At 42.8% G+C, this 20,988-nt stretch overlaps 1 protein-coding gene across 1 annotated transcript; it reads left to right on the forward strand.

Annotated features, from left to right (window-relative positions):
• The first annotated feature begins 412 nt into the window (after positions 1-412).
• Positions 413-20,960, forward strand: LOC133522621 (PHD and RING finger domain-containing protein 1-like). Its single transcript, XM_061857992.1, has 14 exons — positions 413-831; positions 907-1,347; positions 1,430-1,525; positions 2,986-3,164; positions 3,678-3,912; positions 5,291-5,584; positions 6,818-6,997; positions 7,974-8,086; positions 8,799-9,005; positions 13,012-16,213; positions 17,681-18,128; positions 18,436-18,533; positions 19,197-19,325; positions 20,695-20,960. Exons 1-14 carry the CDS (start codon positions 688-690, stop codon positions 20,797-20,799), a joined length of 5,871 nt encoding a protein of 1,956 aa, XP_061713976.1. The 5' UTR covers positions 413-687; the 3' UTR covers positions 20,800-20,960.
• The last annotated feature ends 28 nt before the right edge of the window (positions 20,961-20,988 follow it).

The following is a 20,988-nucleotide window of genomic DNA, read 5'->3' on the forward strand; positions in this document are numbered from 1 at the left end:
CTGGCTATATTTGAATAAGGTTTTCGGTAATTTAAACTATTGAATAATATTACTTTCATCGACACCTAATGTTCTAATAAAACCATAGGTGCTAGAAGACTTTATTGCATCCCTTTTTAAAAATTGCGGTAATAACCGTAAAAACTTGATGTCTCAAACACACCTATAATGATGCCAGCAAAGACTTTACATTTCTCTAAAATATACGTAAAGACTACTCTTTCTACAGTTTGTACTAATTATTTAGAAAGACAAACTAGTCAAAACCATGAAAAAAATTATACAAATAGTGAGTTATCATTTTCTTTTCTACTGTAAAATGACGAACTGATGAGATTGAAATGACGCATTAGTGAAAGTAATGTTTGGAATCTCAATAATCTGAAGGTAACATCAACATGGCAATTCCGTCTTTACACAAAATGAAATGAAAATGGCCGACTGAGTATAGAAGCGGCTTGCTGTCAAAATATTAAAAATAAATTATAACGCATTAGAGCAACTTTTATATAATTAGACGATTCTAATGCCACTTTTTATCGTATTGACCGGATGAATTCAGTCATCTTCACTTCGAATGCTCCAAAATTGGATTCGCAAAGGTCATTTACACCTTTGCCAACTCGCTTCGTGTCTGCGTTCTGAGGCACCAGCGGACGGTCCGGCCGCTCTCAAGAGACCGCCAGGATGAGTGAGGACGGCAGTGAGGGCTCGGCGACACCGCCGAGGCCGCAGCGGCGCATCAAGAAAGTGATGGTGCTATCATCCGCCTCAGAGTCCGACAGTGACGAGAGCGATGGCCCGACGCGGACCCGAAAGAGGCGCCTACGGGTGAGCGCTACTCCTGACCTGGACTTGGCTAGTGTGTGGAGACAGTGCAGTGTTGTGACCGTGTGTGTGTTTCAGGTGGTGAGTGAAGATGAGGGCGCCAGCAGCAGCGGGAGCTCTGTAGGCGCGCGCCGGCGCCGCGCGCTGCCTCAACTCCGCGACTCGGACGCCGACAGCGATGGGTCAGTCGGCCCGTCCCCCTCCGCCCCTCCCAAGCCCGCCTCAGGCTTCGCCTCAGACAGCTCGGAGGGCAATTCTGACAAATGCTCCATCTGTCTTATGAGATTTACAGAACAAGAAGTAGGCACACCTGCGAACTGCGAGCACATATTCTGTTTAGATTGCATCACAGAATGGTCCAAGAATGTGAACACTTGTCCCGTGGACCGCATCACATTTGATTCTATAGTAGTGAGGACTTGTGCAGGTGGACGGGTGTTGCGTTCAGACCCTGTTCAGGTCACAGACCGCCGCCCCTCTGTGGAGATGCTTGTCATTGAGGACCCAACCGTTTGTGAGGTGAGTAACCTTTGCCATGGTGAGTTTTGAGTCCTATTTTAGTTCTTGACCTGATAGTAATTCAAGTTGTTATTTTTTTTAGATCTGTGGCAGTATGGAGAACGAAGACTCGATGCTGCTGTGTGATGGCTGTGACCTGGGTTTCCACATGCAGTGTCTCACACCTCCACTATTTGAAGTGAGTTTGACTTTGTCAACTAATTCAACAGGTATAAACTTGCATGTGCCAATAGAGCTTGTTAGTAAAATGTATTTACCTAACAAATTTGTCAACAGTAGAGGGAGAGTGCTTCCAACTGTCTTAAACTAGGCTTAATCTAACCATAATTGCTAGTCAAATGGCAATTAACTAAAATGCTTAAGAGGAAAGAGGATGGCTGCTTCTCCATACAAACATAGTCCCCAAAGTAAAGTAAAGTAAAAAGTAAAGTAAAAGTCCTTTATTCGCATAAAATATGGTACAATGGTGGTGGTAAGTAAAATTCCAGTACAAAAACATATTTTGCTACACAATAGCATGCAAAGTAATCTTAAGACTAGACTAAGATTAAGCACTAAAACTAAACTTAAAGTATACGTACTCATAAGCTTGTAACATATATTATGTGTTCCTGTCTAAGAGGTCACTCGTCAAATAAAACATTTGTTCCTTGAGCCATTGATAAAGCTGTCTTTTAAATAAATGTAAAGGGAGAAATTTTAAATTTTCTGGAATTGAGTTAAAAATTTTGATGCACATGTGGTAACTATTTTTCATAAAAAGGGCACTATTAGGAACTATGTCTAGCACGAGTCTGTCCTGATTTCTCGTACTCCTTGGATATATCGCTGAAGCTTTCTTAAACATTTCTGGATGCTTTTTTACAAACACGGCTGCTTCAAACATATATAAACATGGCAGCGTCAGAATTGCATATTTCTCAAATAAAGGTTTACATGATTCTCGTGTAGGGATACCACATATTGTCCTTAAGCATTTCTTTTGGGCTATAAATGTCCTATCGATGTCTGTAGAATTGCCCCAAAGAACTATACCATATCTTAAGGTTGATTCGACATAACCGTGATAAGCCATAAAAATTGTGTCTAAATCGGAAATCTTACGTCCCATTTTCCTCTCTGGTAGTTGACATTATGGAAAATATTTTTACATAATTTGATGTATATTAACCATTGCTATGCTATGTTTGACTTTTGAAAAAACAGATTTCATACAAATTTTTATATAATATTAATATTAATAATATGTATAATATTGCTTTTAATAATAATTAAAAAATCAAACATAGGGGCCGTGCTTCATATAAAACAAATTGTGCAAAATATTTCAGTAATGTTAATATCCATAGAGGAAACGGAAAATCGCATGAAAGTCGGCACGAGTGTCAGTTACATGAATGACCTGAAATTTATTTTCAGAGCGTTTTGGGATAAAATAAACCAATTTAGGGGGTATGCGTTATTAATTTCTGAAAATCGTTAAATAAGGGACATCCTAATATATATACCTTTGTTTGAAGCCAGCGAAAATTGTAGTAGGGGACAATCACAATTGTTTAATAATGGGTTACATAGCCCCTAACAAAGAAGAAGATACCTTTCCAATGCCACATTTATATACAATATTCCTAATTTCAGATCCCCATAGACCAATGGCACTGCCCAAGCTGCATCAGCCGGGGTCTGCACAACATTGGGAGCTTGGAAGACATTATATATCTCTCGGAGGTGGATGATCTCTTTACTGGTATTGCTGATATGGAACTCCCGCAGGGCCCACGAGCTGTGCCTCTCAGACAGCCTAGGGAAGTTAGAAGGTAAATTTTAAATTTTTATTTATTTGTTAATCTTACAATAAATTTAAGAATGTCAATGTAATGTTATGTGTAAAATAAACACCGTCAGATTTGATTATTTGATCATCAGATTATTTGTTACTTAAAGTATTTTTAGGAAGTAGGGTAAGTAGACACTTCCTGATGATGAATAATACATCATCAATATTTGAATCAAGGATTAAGAAAAATATATTATTGTTTTACTATTTCCATGATATGTACTAAATATTTATTTGAATGGAGAACATTCTATTTAAAAACATCATACTGGGACCGATTAGATATTTTAAAAAAATAATTTCAACTCTATTTAATATTTTCGTTGTAGACAATTTTTTATGCATCATATTAATTTATTTAATTTAATTTATAATTAAGGTACAATATAAAGTTAGAACATAAGTCAAAACAGTTTCCAGTTATAGCTAATACAAAATTACTTTTCTCCGAAAAAAAGTAGTACAATTATTGGGTATTTTTTTATATTATTAGATCTTCAAGAAACCAGTCGACGTCGGAGCCGTCCACGTCGTCGTCGCGGCGCGGCGCGCCGGCGGACGCGGCCGGCCCCGGCCCCGGCGCCGCCCGGCGCGCGCGCGCCCCGCCGCGGCGGCGCCGCAAGCCCGCCCGGAGGAGGACCAACACTGTCATCATCGAGTATGAGATCGAGGAGAACGGGAAGTTCCCTATTACCAGACGGGTGAAGAGGACCGTTAGGAAACGGAAGGTTCGGAAATTTGTTTAGTTTAAAATACTTATTTTCCTTAGAATACAATTTTAAAGGTGTCTGAAAAATATTTTTTTTTTATTTATTTATTGAGAAACAAACAGTCTTAAAATAAACATATGAGCAACTTAGCTAAGAGCTATGCATTGATTTCGTTATAGACCTATAGTTTCCTAATTTTAAATTTCGATGTACAATTGAAAAAATAATAGTGTAAACTTATAGCGTACATAAAAAAACCGTAAATGTGTATAAATATATATGTAGAGAACTGAGGAAATACTTAAATCACAGGTACCTATTATCAGGTTGCTGCAACTTTTAACCGTTATTTTAGAAAAAAATATACTGCTCTTTTAAAGAGGCCTAATGAATTGCAAAACAAATCTGCGTCCATACATTTTTCATTGTTGTATTGTACCATAATATTAGTTGAAAGTTTTTGAATGATGATTGTTACTACATAGTGCAAATGTGGGAAAACACATTTGTTGATTAATGATCAGTAATTTTGTAATGTGGTTTTGATACTTATTACTACTAGAAATTACAAGTTTTAATCTGTATTGTGAATATTAAATTGTCAGTAATGACTTAATCTTGTTAAATAATTTGATTATAAAAATAGATTACTTATTTTTTGATATTAAGTATTGTCAGTTAAAAAGTGTATTCTCGGTTTACTTATTTCTCTGTTTAGAACTTTAAAACATATCTTTCATTAGGTTTAAATTTATATCATAAAAGATAATCTAATAATAATAATGTGTGGCGTTGCAATGTCTTTGATGACCAGTTTAGTTAATTATATTGTCAGAATGTAACAACGCCCTCTAAAACGCAATTGTTCTGTTTTGTTAATTTAAAATGATAGAATTGCTAGTTGAACTAGTCTTTCATGTTTAAGTCCTGAAGATTTTTACCTATTCATGCATTTTGCATGACATCTCGTGTGCGATATCGCGTCTGCGAGTCAGAGATCAAGTCGGACACTTCTTGCAACCTGCTTTGGTTGAGTTCTGTTTCTTTTTGACGACCGGTTTGGCCTAGTGGGTAGTGACCCTGCCTACGAAGCTGATGGTCCCGGGTTCAAATCCTGGTAAGGGCTTTTGTTCGTGTGATGAGCATGGATATTTGTTCCTGACTCATGGGTGTTTTCTATGTATTTAAGTATTTATTAATATTTATATATTATACATATTGTTGTCTAAGTACCCTCAACACAAGCCTTATTGAGCTTACTGTGGGACTTAGTCAATTTGTGTAATAATGTCCTATAATATTATTTATTTATTTTTAATATTAATATATGTATAAAAATGCTTCATATAGGGTTTTAAAATGAGTCCAAAGAAACGTAACCAACAACTCGTTCCAGATCCGCAAGCGGCGCCCCCGCACGGCCGCGCGCCGCACGCTGGTGCGGCGGTCCGTGCGCGCGCAGCTGGCCGCGCTGGCCGCGCCCGCGCCCGCCGCCGCCGCCGCCGCCGCCGCCGCCGGGGCCACCGACCTGCACGTCAGGAGGGCCAGGGCCGGCATACCGACTTTAAATCTGTTCGGCTCCGAGAGGGACCTGGAGTATTTTTCGGATGATGAAGTGGCGTCGGAGGGAGCATCGACGGTGGCAAGGGCGGTGCGGCCGAATGCGGCCGTCTTTAGTGCTTATAGACAGGTGAGTTTAAGGGGTCATTGACCTCCATGTCTAAAGAGTCTGGGCAGGAATTCCCACCTAAAATCTGTTATCGGAGAGGGATTTGGAGTATTTTTCGGATGATGAAGCAGGGAGCATCAACGGTGGCAAGGGCCATGCCGAATGTAGCTGTCTTTAGTGCTAGACAGGTGAGTATCAGGTGTTAGTCACTGACCGCCATGTCGGGAGAGCTTGGGCTGGTATACCAACATTACCAACTCTAAATGAGAATTTGGACAACGAGGGATTTGGACTATTTCTCAGACGATATGGCGTCGGAGGGTGTGTTAACAGTGGCAAGGGCCGAATACGGTTGTCTTTAGTGTTTATAGCCAGGTGAGAAAAATTAAACTAGTCCCAATGAGCAAATCATACTGGTCGAGTATAGTTCTAGTCTTTTGAGTTAGGCTTCGGTGGTGTTAGAGACAGACGAATCTAATAGCGATGAGGTCACTGACCTCCAACGAGTTCAGGCGGGAATACCGACTTTAAAATCTGTTTAAGAACTCTTTCCCACTGAATATCCCGTTATTTGCGGGTACTGTTTTCTGCAGGACTCCGTTTTAGTAGCATACGTGTTAATATAGTAACATTCACACGAGCATTCTGTTTGCGGGATACTGCAGAACCGAAAACCGTACCCGCAAAAAACGGGATGTTCAGTGAGAAAGTGCTGTAAGTCTGAGAGAGATTTGGAGTATTATTCGCGTCGACAATGGCAAGGGCCGTGCGGCCGAATGTAGTCGTCTTTGGTACTTATAGACATTTGGGTATTAGGCGACGACATATACATAATTATATAGATAAATATATCCCATCAAAAACATTTTCATGTAGAATGCTGCCAAGACGGTGACTGAAGACAGACGGACGGACAGCGGAGCCTCAGTAATAGGGTCTCGTTTGACCCTTTGGGTACGAAACCCTAAAAAGTGTTTTTTAGACAATGTTTAAAAAATATATTTTAAAAAATAAGTGTTCATTTCTTTCAAAATCCGGCAGACCAGAATGGAGATAAAAGATTGAAGAACCGATAGCCGTTTGTCTTATAATGCTATCTGTAGTGCAAATGTAGGAGTAACGACTCAAAACTAGTCAAAAATCGATGAAAACCGCGGGGAGCCCCTTAATTTAACTGCCATTAGATCTTATAAGTATGCATATTTGTTTTATTGAATTGTGATATTATTAATAAGTTTTATAATGTTTGAACAGGCTCGTCGTAAGATGGTGTCGGTGCCATCCCCCCCGCACGCCGCAGCCGCCCCCGACCTGCTGTCCGACATACTGGAGAGCCAGGCGCTACTGCACTCCAAGCGTTCTGTGGTGTCCGTGGCGGTGGATGGCCAGATCAGCATCAAACTGCGCGGCGAAGGCAGAGTCGATGTTAGCAAGGTAAACTTTGATGACAAATAATAATAAATATTATAGAACATTCTTATACAGATTGACTAAGTCCCATGGTAAGCTCAAAAAGGTTTTTGTTGTGTATATACTCAGACAACGACATATGTAATATAGAAATACTTAAATACATAGAAAATACCCATGACTCAGGAACAAATATCTGTGCTCATCACACAAATAAATGCCCTTACCGGGATTCAAACCCAGGACCATCGGCTTCATAGGCAGGGCCACTAGGCCAGAACGGATGCAAACTGACTGATAACTAAAAATAGTGAGTTAAACCATATAATTAGCTTACGCTGTATGTACTTATTTATTTGTTAGCTTATGGTCACCCACTGCTGAGCAAAGGCATTACAGTAATATGTAAGGCTGGCCTCACACATCCGGAATGTCCCTCTGAATTCAGAAATCTTTGCTTCACGCATGCCTTATTCAGATTGATCAGTTAATTGTCTCAAGAACATCTGCTATCTCACTCTCTCCCATGAATGACAATGGTAAATTATAATCTGATTCATACATAAAGTATGGAACTATCTTCGCGGAGCTTAGCCGTCAGCCTCGCTCACTCTGCGAATTCGATTCCAAGCTCTACTTTCCTGCAGCTCAGTTTTCGGCTTCGCACGGGAAGTCATCGAGATTTGCTGCCCCGGATCTTATGTCCTAGGTGGAGATCGGCTTTCTGCTTCCCTTCTCGCTTTATAACATATAGGTACTTAGCTCACGACCGAGCTCCATTCTCTTGAAGCTCGGCCTTTGAACTGTTTACAGGGCGTTTCCCGGCCTACTAATTTTTTTACTTAGCACAGGGGCCTCGCAGAGGCTAAGGCCGCCCCTGGTCAGTTGTTACATGGCACGTTGCGTGCGTGACCTCAACTCTGGTACCGTTATCTGTACTAGCGTCATATGTAGGTATCGTCTAGAATGTGTGATATAGTAAAGAGCGATTTGCCCTCAGGCCTCCGAGCCGCCGCTGCGCTCGGCGCCGGCGCACGGGCAGCGCGGCGGCTGGGGCGGCGGCTACAGCGGGAACTACCACCGCGAGCAGAGCGCCAACAACTTCGGTCGGGGGTATGTATTCCGCGGTCCAATTTATAGCATTTACCCTTTTTGTTCAGGCATTCGCGTCGCGACCGGAAGCGCTCGTCTCAATGATTTTGCAATCGAGAATTCCTCCACGAAGAAATATTAATAATGCAATTTGTATATGGCTGGGGTGGAAAAAATATTTGAGTGTTTGAGTCGAATCGAGCGAGCTAACCAACTTAAATAAATAATAAATAGGTAGCTCCACACAGAGCGAGCATACGCGCGAGGCAATTTCCTTCGCCCTAAAAACCGTTCCGTTTTGCGCGCGAGGAAATTGCCTCGCGCGTATGCTTGCTCTGTGTGGCCTATTCAATATTATAGGATATTATTACACAAACTAAGTCCTATAGTAAGCTCAATAAGGCTTGTGTTGTCGGTACTTAGACAAAGATATACATATTATACTATGTCGGTGGCAAACAAGCATACGGCCCGCCTGATGGTAAACAGTCTCCGTAGTCTATGTACGCCTGCAACCCTGGAGGGTATAATATATAAATAAATACTTAAATACACAGAAAACAACCATGATTTAGGACCAAATATCTGTGCTCATCACACAAGCAATGCCCTTATAAGGATTTGAACCCGAAACAGACCGGTCAACTTGCCCAGTGAAAGTGCTTCAAATTCCAATGTAATGTAAATGGGTATTTCCAGTTTAGAATAGGTTTGATGGAGTGTCTGTCGCCAGGTACTCGTACGGCCCCAACGGCGGCGAGAACACGTACCCGAACCGCGGGAACAGCTACGGCGGCGCGCGGCGCGAGGAGGAGGCGTGGGGCGGCTTCCCGCGGCGGGGGCCCCCGGGCCCCGCCCCCGGGCCCCCGGGCCCCGCGCCCGGCCCCGCCTGCGCGCGCCCCCGCCGCCCCGAGCCCCGCCCGCAGGCGCCGCCGCACAGGTCATTCACTCTACTATATTAACATGACAACAACGACCTATAACGAGGTCACTACTAGAGAAGAAGACTCCGGCTGGCTTCCATCCCGCGCTCGCCCAGCCGAAAAGGCCTGAGCCGAGGCAGCAGGCGCCTCCACCCAGGTCATTATCTCATGTTTCATATAAAAGCTTTTAGGTATAAAATCAATTACCCGAGCTCACTGCCACACTTATCTTAATTCGACAGTTATTAACCCCTAACGAAAAGAGGTAGCCCCTAACACCACCTACAGATGTGTAAGTTGCGGAAAATTTCCATAAATATGGAAACGTTCTCAGGAATTTCTAGAAAATTTTATTGAAAGTTTTATATTGAAAATGGAAAGTCTCAATCTTCATACAAAAATATGAGAACTTTCCCAGGTTTTACTTTATTTATATTTCGCAATTTTAAAAACTTTCTAGCAGAACACCAATTCTGACGTCTTGGAATTTGGAAAAAAGTCGAACTTTTCTTTATTCAGATTTTTGTTTCATAATTCACTAGGTTTCATTTTAAGAGGAATTCCTAGTTGCGATTTTTCCATACAAACGCTCTCGACTGATTCCTCCCTGGATTTTTAACCTAGAGCAGTGATTTTTTCAAATAAGATCAATATCATCAATATCTGTGCCGCTATGTTTTGCTTTTTTGGATTATTTTATTTTGAAGAAAGATACAACGCCTCGAAAATCGCAAAAACGGCTAAATTGAATTGGCTGTAAAAAAAGGCACAGTATACAAATATGACAAAAAATATCCAAAAAATCAAAACATAGCGGCATAGATTATTTCTTCCTCTTGCAATTTCCAAAATTTCATAATGATTAGTTGCGTTTTGGAGGAGGAAACAGTCGAGAGCGAAACCTCGATTTTTGAGTTTTTTGCGAGTGAATCTCGGTCCGAGCTGCAGTTGTCCTTATCGCACGAATTGGAGGCGGAGACAGTTTTTAAATATACGTACACAGAAGGAATAGTGATGGGCATAACATCCTTATTAGGGATTGCAGAACCGGTACTGTTTCAAAGAACCGGGATTTCTCGGAACTTTCGGAACTGGTCTAATTATTTCATTATTTTAAATAAAACGACAGCATTTTGCGATTTGACCACCTTTCGTATTATAATTTAATAATCACATTTTCTTTTATTACGTAGTAGGCAATTTTTTTTAGAAATATAGTATTTTACATTGCTCACACTTGTGCGTCACAAGTAAAAGATAACTACTTTGATGTTTGCCACTAGATAGCAAATTTAATGAAATTACATTGACGAGGGGATTTATATATAAGTATCGCAGTCGTATTGTATAATCCGCCGTATTACATTACGGCTAGTCGATATAAAAATAAGGGCCATTTTGAAATGCGGCGGTTCAACGATGCGGGTGAAGAACGTAGGACATTCATTTCCCCCTAATTTGGCTTTATTTTTTAATGTTGGCAACATTGTGTAAGACGCCATTTCATTGCGCCTCGACTGTCAGTGTCCCCGCGTCGCTCAGGGAGTCGGGCTTGTGCTATGTGCAATCACAGAGAGCAAGGTAAAATTCGCGAATTCTTCCTTCTATCCGATCTTCGCTCTGTAATTTATTTTTCGTATTGTGATGAAACTGTGTTTGTTTTTGTAATTGTGTTAACAGACCTAGCACTGCTGTAGACCGATATCCGATCTTGACCCTTCCAGGTAAAGATCGGACCAGAAACAATCAGATCTTTACCTATTTAAAAAACAGCAGTGATTATCAAACTTTAAATTTTCTTCAATTTACCTACTGACCTTAATTATCACATTTATTGTTTTCTTGATCACACTTTCGTACCATTATTTTTATCCAGTACCACTACCAGCGCGACGGTTACTGACAATGTAATTTTTTTTAATTTCCGCAACCCAAAGGTTGCCTTTTAGCGATAAGACCGCATGTTGTTTACCTGAGCTTATGTGTATGTTTTCTTTTGTATTGTTTTCTTTTATTGAGGTGTGCAATAAAGAGTATTTAATTTTATATTGTATAGGGATGATGATACATGTTGAAATTTATAACAAAATCGAGTAAAATAGATAGCAACTGAGCAATTTTTCGCAATAAAGTATCTACACATACATAAGGATGCATAAGTAGATGTGCACGCATACATACATTGCTAGTTTCGGATACAAAATAGAGATAGGGCTTCGAAATTAGTTTCCTTAAAATGCTTCAAGAGGGCTCTCTTTTCCTATATATTTACTTTACTCTTTACATACGATCCTTAAATTTTATCAAAAAAAAAGATTGTTTATCAACTATATATAATTGCAAAATTAAACCAACAAAATCGCAATTTTAATTATTTTCCATACTTCAATATGGGCTCTCAGTGACCTTGACCTTTTTAAAGAACTACTTAGTCTTTTTGATTTCTAAGTTTGATTCTTATTTTTTTGGCGACCTTCATTAAAAATGACTGGGCACGATTATTTTTTATTTTGATTTTTGTCCCTCCTACTTAAGTACTTAATATCTTCCAGTACATTCCATTCAATAAACAATACATTTACACTTTCCCTAAACCTGTACAGTTCACGAAATCTTAAATTGTCAAAACTACGCAACGTATCTATTATTTTAGTGGTTTTTTTTTAATACTTCGGGTAAACCTTACAATAAGAGGTTTCTTAGCACATTGTTTACTTATCAAATTGCCTTATGACATAGGTATCAAAGTTTGAGAGCCACAATTTTACCAATTTTTGTATCCGGGTTAAGATCGGATACAAAAGGGTAGACACCGGACCTATTTCTTTGTGATACCTTATTCTCTTTCCATTAGAAGCAACTTTTTTTCACCATCCAATGTTCTCCCTTGATGGCAAAACACTCGTTACCCTAAAAAAAAGTATGTCTCATCTTTACACAGGTACAAAACTAAAACCGTTCTATATTGAAGATTACCAAAATTCAGGCCGAATCTACGGTTATTATTTAACGATTCGCTACGTACTTCAAGAATCTGTCACGTGTTGAGATCTCGAAAAATCATTTTTTCACGAGTTCTCTCAATTGGTCCCAAAATTGTCCGGCATTATCCCAACATACTTTACCCAGATTGTCATTGCGATATATACGTTCTTCAATAAGGCGGCCCAAGTTTAGCCCCATCGTACTACAAGTTAAATAGATTGTAGTTTAACCATAGGTATATTTATACCTACTTAAAAAATTTCACAACACACCGTGATCACTCCCAACTTACTGATACGGATAGGTACAGTCAAGTGTAAAAATATGGGTGTACACATCTTACTCAAAAATATGTCCCATAGCATCTTATTCCAGTGTAATAAGAGCGTAGTACCATATTTATGAGACGATTCTTTCGATACATATTTTTGCACTTGACTGTACGACGACAACCGAAGCTGAGACATCATTCTTTTTTGCAGTTTTTACCTATATGGTAATTAATATCAATCAATCAATCAATCATTTATTATTTCGTCATCATAGGTGTAAAATACATTTAGTACAGGTGATAGGGTGTTTGGTATTAGGGTGTAATAGATACAGTATAATATAAAAATGAAAAACAATATTACGTGGTAACAACAAAAACAACTTGCGTCGGGCAGCGCAGAATAAATTCCGTCTGGCTCGCGGGCGATGTCGACGGAACGGCGCGCAATGAGCGAGCGCACGAGTCTCGCGTCTGTGTGCGCGCACTCACACTTAGATAGCTCCGGCTCCCGCCCACCGCAGCGCGACAGAAACATAGCTTCAAAAATTCGAGATTTGAAAAGTTGCTCAGCTAGGAATTGCTCTTAAGGAATACATTATCTACCTAACTGTGCCCTTCGTATCACTTTGATTTTTGGGGTGCAACATTCAACGAATTTTTATCAAATGTTTTTACTAGCAAATGCTTCTGTTGTCTCCTGACTGACGGCACAGAATTGGTTGACCCACATAAATATACTAATAAATACATATTTCCAATTGTAGATTAGACAACAGACACAGCCTGGGCCCCGCCTGGCCGCGGGCGCGGCCCGACGCCCCCGGGCCGCACCGGCACTCGTTCGGGGGCTTCGACAACCCGCTCGACATGCGCGTGGCCCCCCGCCACCACCCGCCGCCGCCCGCGCCCGCTCAGGAGCGCCCCTTCCGACCGCTGCCCGAACCCCCCGTCTTCGCCTTCGACAAACTACCCGAAGAAAAATCAGAGGACGGGAGCGACTCGAGTCTAGTAATTGATACAGAAAAATATGATCCGACCGAGCCGACACATGATGATGACGAGGACGAGGAACCACCTCAAACATCAGCACCAGTCTTCGGTCCATTACCGGCCCCTCCGGTACCTCCAGAAATCGATTCACCCCCTAAATCCCCCGAAATAACACCACCACCTACCCCTATCACTTCAGTGCCACCGCTCCCCCCTGCTCCGGCCCTCCCGGCTGGTTTACTAGATACAGCCGTCAGACAAGTCTTACAGGAGCACAGAGCGCTTATGGAACCGCCGCAGAATAACTCCGATGACGATTCCGATGGAGATTGCCCTAACTTCTCTATTTATTCCGCCACGAGCGTACATATAGCTAGTGCGGGCTCTTTGGCGCCCCCTACAGCGCGCACTAAACCCGATCTTGACATGACTGATTTAGTACAAGAAGATGACGAACCAGTTAAAACTCCTGAGGAAGAAATCAAAACTCCCGAACCGATACCGACAAAAAAAGACGACTACAAAGAAAAGGTTTCCAAACGCTGCCCTATAACACCCAACACCCGAGATCCGATCAAAATTAAATTAAATACTCCCTCGCTTATAAAACGTGTTAGTCTTTATGATGATGAGGATGTCGCTGAACGAACTGAGGAACCAATTGCAGAGCAGCCAGAAGCTCCGGAACCGAAAAGTGATGATGTAAAAACTTCAGAAGAGCCCCCAGAAGATGAGAAAGATAGTGATAAGATGGTGATGCTAACGGATGAAAATAAAGAAGATGATACTGAGGAAAAGGAAGATGACAAACAGGACAGAGAAGATGATGAAGACGACAAAGAGGGAGACAATGAGGAAAAAGAAGAGGAAGAAAATGCCGATGAAGCTAATATCAGAAGTCCAACGCCAAAAGAAGATAAGACACCAGAAAGGCCAGCGGAGGAACTTGAAGAAGGGGAAAAACAAAATGGAACTGCCACTCCTACTAGTGAGCGTTCACCTTCTCAACATTCTACACATTCCCCTCGTTCCCCACATTCTCCACGTTCTGACGACGGAACGGAGAAGGAATTAGCGGCTATAGCTGATGGTGAACATACTGAAGGTGCTCCAGAAAAAATGACCGAATCTATTAGTGAAACGGAAGACGAACGCTCATACACGCCATGTTTAGACGAGAATCAGAGCAAGGATGACTTGAGACTAGAGGGCGAGGCGCTCGGCACAGAAATGATTTCCGAAGATGAAGCTAACGGGGTATTCAGTGACGCCGCTGGCTCTCCGACCCCGCCCGAGCCGGACGGCAAGAAAAAGAAACGCAAAGAAGGCAAGAAAGACGGAAAGACTAAGAGTAAAGGGAAGAAAGATATAGCGTTTAGAAAGTTGAGCAAATCGGGCCGCGAGCGCAGCTATAGAGATAAAGACAGGCGACGGCGGTCAGCGTCCGGCTCCCCGCGCCGGGCGGCCTCGGAACGACGCAGACGCGAGAAACGCAAGGATTTAGAGAGATACGACGTCAGGTCAGTCGTCACAGAGAAGAGAAAGAAACAGAAAGATCCGTTCGGAAGAGATGTGTCCCCAGCACGTTCCGCGTCGCATTCGCCGCAGCCGGAGCGTCGGTCTCTATCACGCGCGCGTCGATCTATATCACGCCCGCGTAGGTCGCTGTCGCGTCCGCACAGATCTTTATCGCGCGTCCGCCGGTCGTTGTCACGTGTCAGACGCTCGCTATCGCGGCGCCGGTCGCTGTCGCGCGCTAAACGCTCCATATCCAGGCGGTTGACACCTAGTCCGCGACTTCGCCGAGCGAGTTTACGCTCGCTCACGCCGTTGTCGCCGCGCGGATCGCCTCCAAGACGCTCTGTATCGCCGCGCCGAGTCCGCAAGCGCCGCAAGTCGCCATCGCCGAGGCGAAGGATGTCTCCTCGCAGACGGGAACCGTCGCCCGTTCGCGCTCGCAAACGAAGACGCTCCGCCAGCCCCAAGAAGACCGGTAAGAAGAAGAAGCGCGCCCGTTCGCCTCCAGCGACCGCGGCCCGTCGCCGGGAGGAACTTCGACGCAAATCACCCAAGCGTAAAAAGAAGAGACGCAGCCGTAGTCGCTCACCAGAGCTGTCCCCCGGTCCGCCGGCCGGTTGGTCGCCCCTGTCAGTCGATTCGCGACTGCTGTCGCCGCGCACGCCGCCCCCGGACGCGTCGCCGACCAAACGTCTCGGCAAACGCAAGCGCAAGGAGCCGCGCCGCCGCGAACGCATCAAACACAAGCGCGGCAAAGACCAACCCGCGCCCAGCAAAGAAGTATTCACATCCGGGGACAATATACTCGTTAGTGTTAGTTTCGCCGAGCAGCAAAAGACGGTCGGGCCGGCGGAAAGACGTAAGCACCGGGAGGCGCGGCGCGAGAAACGCAAGCGGCGACGAACGGCGCTAGCTGCCGACGATAACGCTAAACCTGTAGCTATCATCGATTTAGAACGCTCGCCGTTCCGCGAGCTGACTCCCTCTCCCAAAAACGTGATCGTGCTCAGCGATAGCGACCACGGCGAGAAAGAACCTGCCGTACAAAAGGAGCCCGAGCCCGCTCCGGCGGCGCCGGCGTTCGCTCTGGGAGCCGTCGGGCCTAAAACACCACCGGAGCCCGCCGCTCAACCTGCACCCGCCCCCGTCAAGTTTAGCCTCGCAGCTAAGCCCGGTACAGCGCCTCGAGCGCCCAACCCACTCAGAGAAGACGAGGAACCGGCGCCGGCTGAAGCTGAAAACGGTCCTAACACACCACCGGAACCTCCAGATTCTCCAGACGCCTACGATCCGTTTGAACCGACTAGATCGGCGTCAGCTTCGCCTGCCCGAGCGGCGTCGCCCGCGGCGGCCGAGGCGTCGCCCGAGCGGCCCAGCATGACGCTGGAGGCGGCGCAGCGGACCAATCTATCGGCGGATGATGTCATCGCGAGAAGGCCGTTGTCGCCTATTGAGAAGGTACGTAGTCTATTGATAACAGTTATACTTTCAGGATTGCCAATTTGCCACAATGCCCTGTTACGGCAAAACAGACCTTTAAGATACGCTGCTTTTTCCGTAGCAGGGCTATCTACAAAACAATGGAGATGCATATGGAACAAAAACTGGTCATTAATGTTAATTTTATATCAAATCAAAGTGTTGAAACTATCTGGGGGCACGGCAGTGCCACCGCCAAGAAAAGCGAAGCGCAAGGGCACTATCTACCTTTTCTCGAAGATTCTCGGAATATAATGTCAATAATGATCTTACTAGGCATTAAACAATTCATAGCACTCATACATTAGATTTTATTAATTTATTAATATTTTTTTTGTTCCTAAGGGGGTGAAATTTTGTATGGCGAATCATAAACTGTTGAGCCGATTTAGTTGAAATTTGGTATGTAGATAGTTTGGAAAAGGATATAGAATAGTTTTCAACTCCCCAATCGCTCCGTAAGGGTGAAAAGGGGACGAAAAGTGCGTTAGGGGGAAAAAGAGGTTGAAGTTTGTATGGGGAATGAGTAAACAAGCAGATTGTGTAAATGATGTCCCCAGATACATATTTCAGGATTACTAATAGTAAATCACCCCCAACCCTTTAAATTAGGGGGTGGAAACTTTTTAATAAGCAACTTAAAATGTTGCCAAGACGAAACCATAATGTTCGTACTGTAAAAAGTTATCAGATCTCATATAGAGCCAAGCTTCTAACTTCACAAACTCACCTTAGTCAAAATATGTGTCTTTGCCGTTTCGTTACGAAAAGAACTATTGTATATAAAAAAAATTGTAAATAAATGTACTAACTTAGCCCAAGTGACATATTTCGTTTACAATTAACTTAAAGATTCGAAGTATAATAATACCTAATAATAGGTTTCAAGAATGCGGTTTCTTAAACAGAAAAATCCTAAAATAGATAATTAATACAACAATTAATTTTTTTTACTCACATGCAAGTCAGTATTTTTTCTGTTCTCGTACTTCCGAAGTTTGTGAAACAAGCGATCATATTTTTAATACGGCCCAAAATTAAATTAGAGGCGGTTTTAACCTGCTAAATCACAATTAGAAATTAGACTATTAGTTTCTTTATCATTTGGAAATTTTTCTGTTGTGTACATGATTATTTAGACGACCGGTTTGGCCTAGTGGGTAGTGACCCTGCCTACGAAGCTGATGGTCCCGGGTTCAAATCCTGGTAAGGGCATTTGTTCGTGTGATGAGCATGGATATTTGTTTCTGAGTCATGGGTGTTTTCTATGTATTTAAGTATTTATAAATATTTATATATTATATATATCGTTGTCTAAGTACCCTCAACACAAGCCTTATTGAGCTTACTGTGGGACTTAGTCAGTTTGTGTAATAATGTTCTATAAATATTTATTTATTTATTTACCCAGTCGGATGATGGTTTGGAGTGTTTCCGTCGTTGCAGGTGATGGCCCTCCTGCAGTCGACGCGCGACGAGTCCCCCGAGCCGGTGCCCGCGGCCGGCCAGCACGCGCCCGCCCCCGCCACGCCCGCGCCCCCCTCGCACGCCGCCCACCCCGCCCACGCCGCCCCCGCCGCGCCCGCGCCGCGCATCGTGCTGCCCGAGCCCGCCCGCGCCCAGCCCAAGCTCTTCCTCGCCAAACCTTCCCCGATCAAATCCAACCCTATCAAACCCATGCAGGCTACGAAGATCTCCATGCTGCCCTTACCCCGGCACGAGGGCGGGGACTCGCCCTACTCGCCGGGCTCCAGCGACTTCGGGGACCTGTTCTCGCCGCCGCCGGCGGGGAAGCGAGATGCGTTCGATTCGCTGTTCGGCGCGAAGCCGATTAAACGCAAGGGCAAATCGCACGCTAAGGTGCCGGTGAAGTTTAACAGGAAGAAGGGTAAAGGTAAGTATCGTAATGTTGTGATTTTTATTAATTATTAAATTTAAAATAATTACAAAGAAAATGCTTAGAATAGTTTAATTAATAAACTTTTTGCAAATGCAAAATTGAATTTTGTAACCGAATGTGGTTATAAAAATTAAGTGATAAAGCAACGTAACTCTATCATGATTTTTGAAACAAAACTGCTATCAGTTTGTATTTTTGTCAATAAAACTTACGTATGTCAGTATTCTACTAATAAACAAATGCATTTAGATAGATACTTCAAAAGCTAGGACCCTATTGCATAGTAGTTGTCTGGTTTCAGGCAACAAGACGCAAGTGGGCGTCAAGATAGACGATGACAACCTGAAGATCCTGGACGAGCTGCCCAGCTCAGCCGTCGAGATGCAGGTTAAGAGCAAGGTCGGTACACCGTACCCCTCACAGGGTCTAGGAGATATATAACCAATATAAAAAAGTACAAATGTCAAAAACTCTTCGGATCATATAATTAATCTGTATGCAATCGCATGAGCGATATCTCAACAGTGGTATGTAGAAGTGACTTTTCTGCGGACGCGATAAAGTTGAGGAGTCACCGGAGTTACCGACCAACTGACTGGAGAATTAGGAGACTAATAGATTACTAGATGTTTTGAAAATTTTTGTCCCGCAGAGTTTCTTGCCGGTCCCATATTGGTGGCTTAAATTGTATGCAGTCTGCAATACAGCTACATGTCAAAATTTATGATTATTGGAGATTAAATCTTTATAAAAAATAATAAAGTTTTTTTTTAAATTTAGTGCCCATGAGGCCGTATTGCAAGCACCATATGAAATATTCTCGGGCAAAGGTGTAGGGTTAGAGTCGGTGTTGCTTTATTTGACGTTCATAACCGCATTTAAAAATATTTAATATTTTGAGAAATAAACTACCTTTACCTAGAGACGTCATAAATGGCGTGGCGATGGCGCCATAATATTGAATGGTATTTTGATTGTTAATCTCCAACGATTCATCGATCAGTTCACCCTGGTTAATTCAGATGTCTATGGATTTTATTACTGACACTTTTATCGTTACAGTTCTTGAAGAAACTGAATCGACAAGAACGCGTAGTGGAAGAGGTTAAGCTGGTGCTGAAGCCGCACTACACGCGTAAGCGCGTGTCCAAGGAGGAGTACAAGGATATCCTGCGCCGCGCCGTCCCCAAGGTAAATACGACCTTGTGGTACATCTTATAAGGTTCATTTTGGTGAAACCGCACTACACGCGCAGGCGCGTGTCCACTGCGCGTGTCCAAAGAGGAGTACAAGGATATCCTGCGCCGTGTCGTCCCCAAGGTAAATACGACCTTGTTGTACATCTTATAAGGTTCATTTTGGTGAGGCCGCATTTCACGCGCCTTCCAAGGAGGAGTACAAAGATATCCTGCGCCGGGCCGTTCCCAAGGTAAATACGGCCTTGTTCTACAGTAATAAGGTCTAAAGCGTGTGTCCAAAGAGTGCAAGTATATACAGTGCCGCGACGTGCTCAAGGTACAACCTTATTGTGCAACGAATGCGGTTTATTTTGCTGAAGCTGCTCTAAAGGGTTCCCAAAAAGCGCAAATATATACGTCGCACCGTGCCCAAGGTAAATGCAAACTTGTTATACAATGATAAGGTCATGATATATCTGATAGATATACAGTATGTAATAGAACGAAGGGCAAAAAAAGATCCCCAATAATGTTTATACTCTGTATCTTTAGGTATTTAAATAAAAGTAAACAAACAATTTGTACATTTTCGGGTAGTTGTAACATTTATTGGTTAACCAACCAAATACAAAACCGCCTGGATCTGTCACTGAACGACCTGACTTTAACCTACATTATTTGATCATGTAATGTTATTGGCTTAAGGAACCATTTAAGGGTAGATTTTGTTTACTTTTATTTAAATACCTAAAGATACAGAGTATAGGTCAAAAGGCTGTTTCATACATTTTGCTCCTCGAAATTTCCTATGGGAGATTCCATTTTTTTTCGCGATTGGTCCCATAGACTTAAATATTTAGAAAACATCCATAACTCAGGAACAAATATTTATGATGAACATACAAATAAATGCCCTTGTCTGGATTTGAACCCGGGACCTGCTTCATAGGCAGGGTCACTAGTGTCACTACCGACTAGGCCAGAAGGCCATTAAAACGCATCATTCTAGATCTGTGGCACAGATTGAGATGACTTACGTAGCAATTTACACGTGCGTGCTAAGAGTGCATAGTTTTTTTTTTATCTCAGCAGCTCGGACAAGCCCACTTTCGTTACTCCAGGAAGTGAGACAAGCTTTCGTCATAATGATGATGCCTTTCATTCATGGATGTTAATAAATGTGGTTAACTGTACTTGATGTTGAATTTTTTTAACCTTTGATATGTTTTCACTACTGGTCAAAAGTTGTATGTGACACTCGAGAGCAAAGTTATTTTACATCTCGTCTTTCCGAGTCCCTCGCTACGCTCAACTTTCCTCACTTGTTGCACAAATAACTATTGTCATATCAAAATTATTAATAAAATGGTATGTTGTTACAGATCTGCCACAACAAAACGGGCGAGATCAACCCCGCGAAGATCCAGGCCCTGGTGGAGGCGTACGTGAAGAAGGCGCGCAAAAAGCACAAGCTCGGCCTGGCGTAACCGCCCCTTAGTTAAGCTATTTATACTTAATGAAGTATGAGTGAAGTGATCATGTACTAGATGAATTCCTTATTTAACATAGTTTGCGATAGATATATTTCTTCACCTGTCGGATAATATTAATTGATCGTTAATTTAATAATAAATATATTTTAGTTGGATGGAGTATTACTATTTGATAGTGCGAGC

The sequence above is a fragment of the Cydia pomonella genome, chromosome 11 (genome assembly GCF_033807575.1).
Source record: "Cydia pomonella isolate Wapato2018A chromosome 11, ilCydPomo1, whole genome shotgun sequence".
In the NCBI taxonomy this organism is placed as follows: Eukaryota; Metazoa; Arthropoda; class Insecta; order Lepidoptera; family Tortricidae; genus Cydia; species Cydia pomonella.

Coding starts and splice junctions, on each gene's coding strand:
- LOC133522621 (XM_061857992.1), top strand. CDS start 688: ATGAGTGAGGACGGCAGTGAGGGCTCGGCGACACCGCCGAGGCCGCAG. Junction 18,129..18,435: donor TAACAGGAAGAAGGGTAAAG/GTAAGTATCGTA, acceptor GTCTGGTTTCAG/GCAACAAGACGCAAGTGGGC. Junction 19,326..20,694: donor TGCGCCGCGCCGTCCCCAAG/GTAAATACGACC, acceptor ATGTTGTTACAG/ATCTGCCACAACAAAACGGG.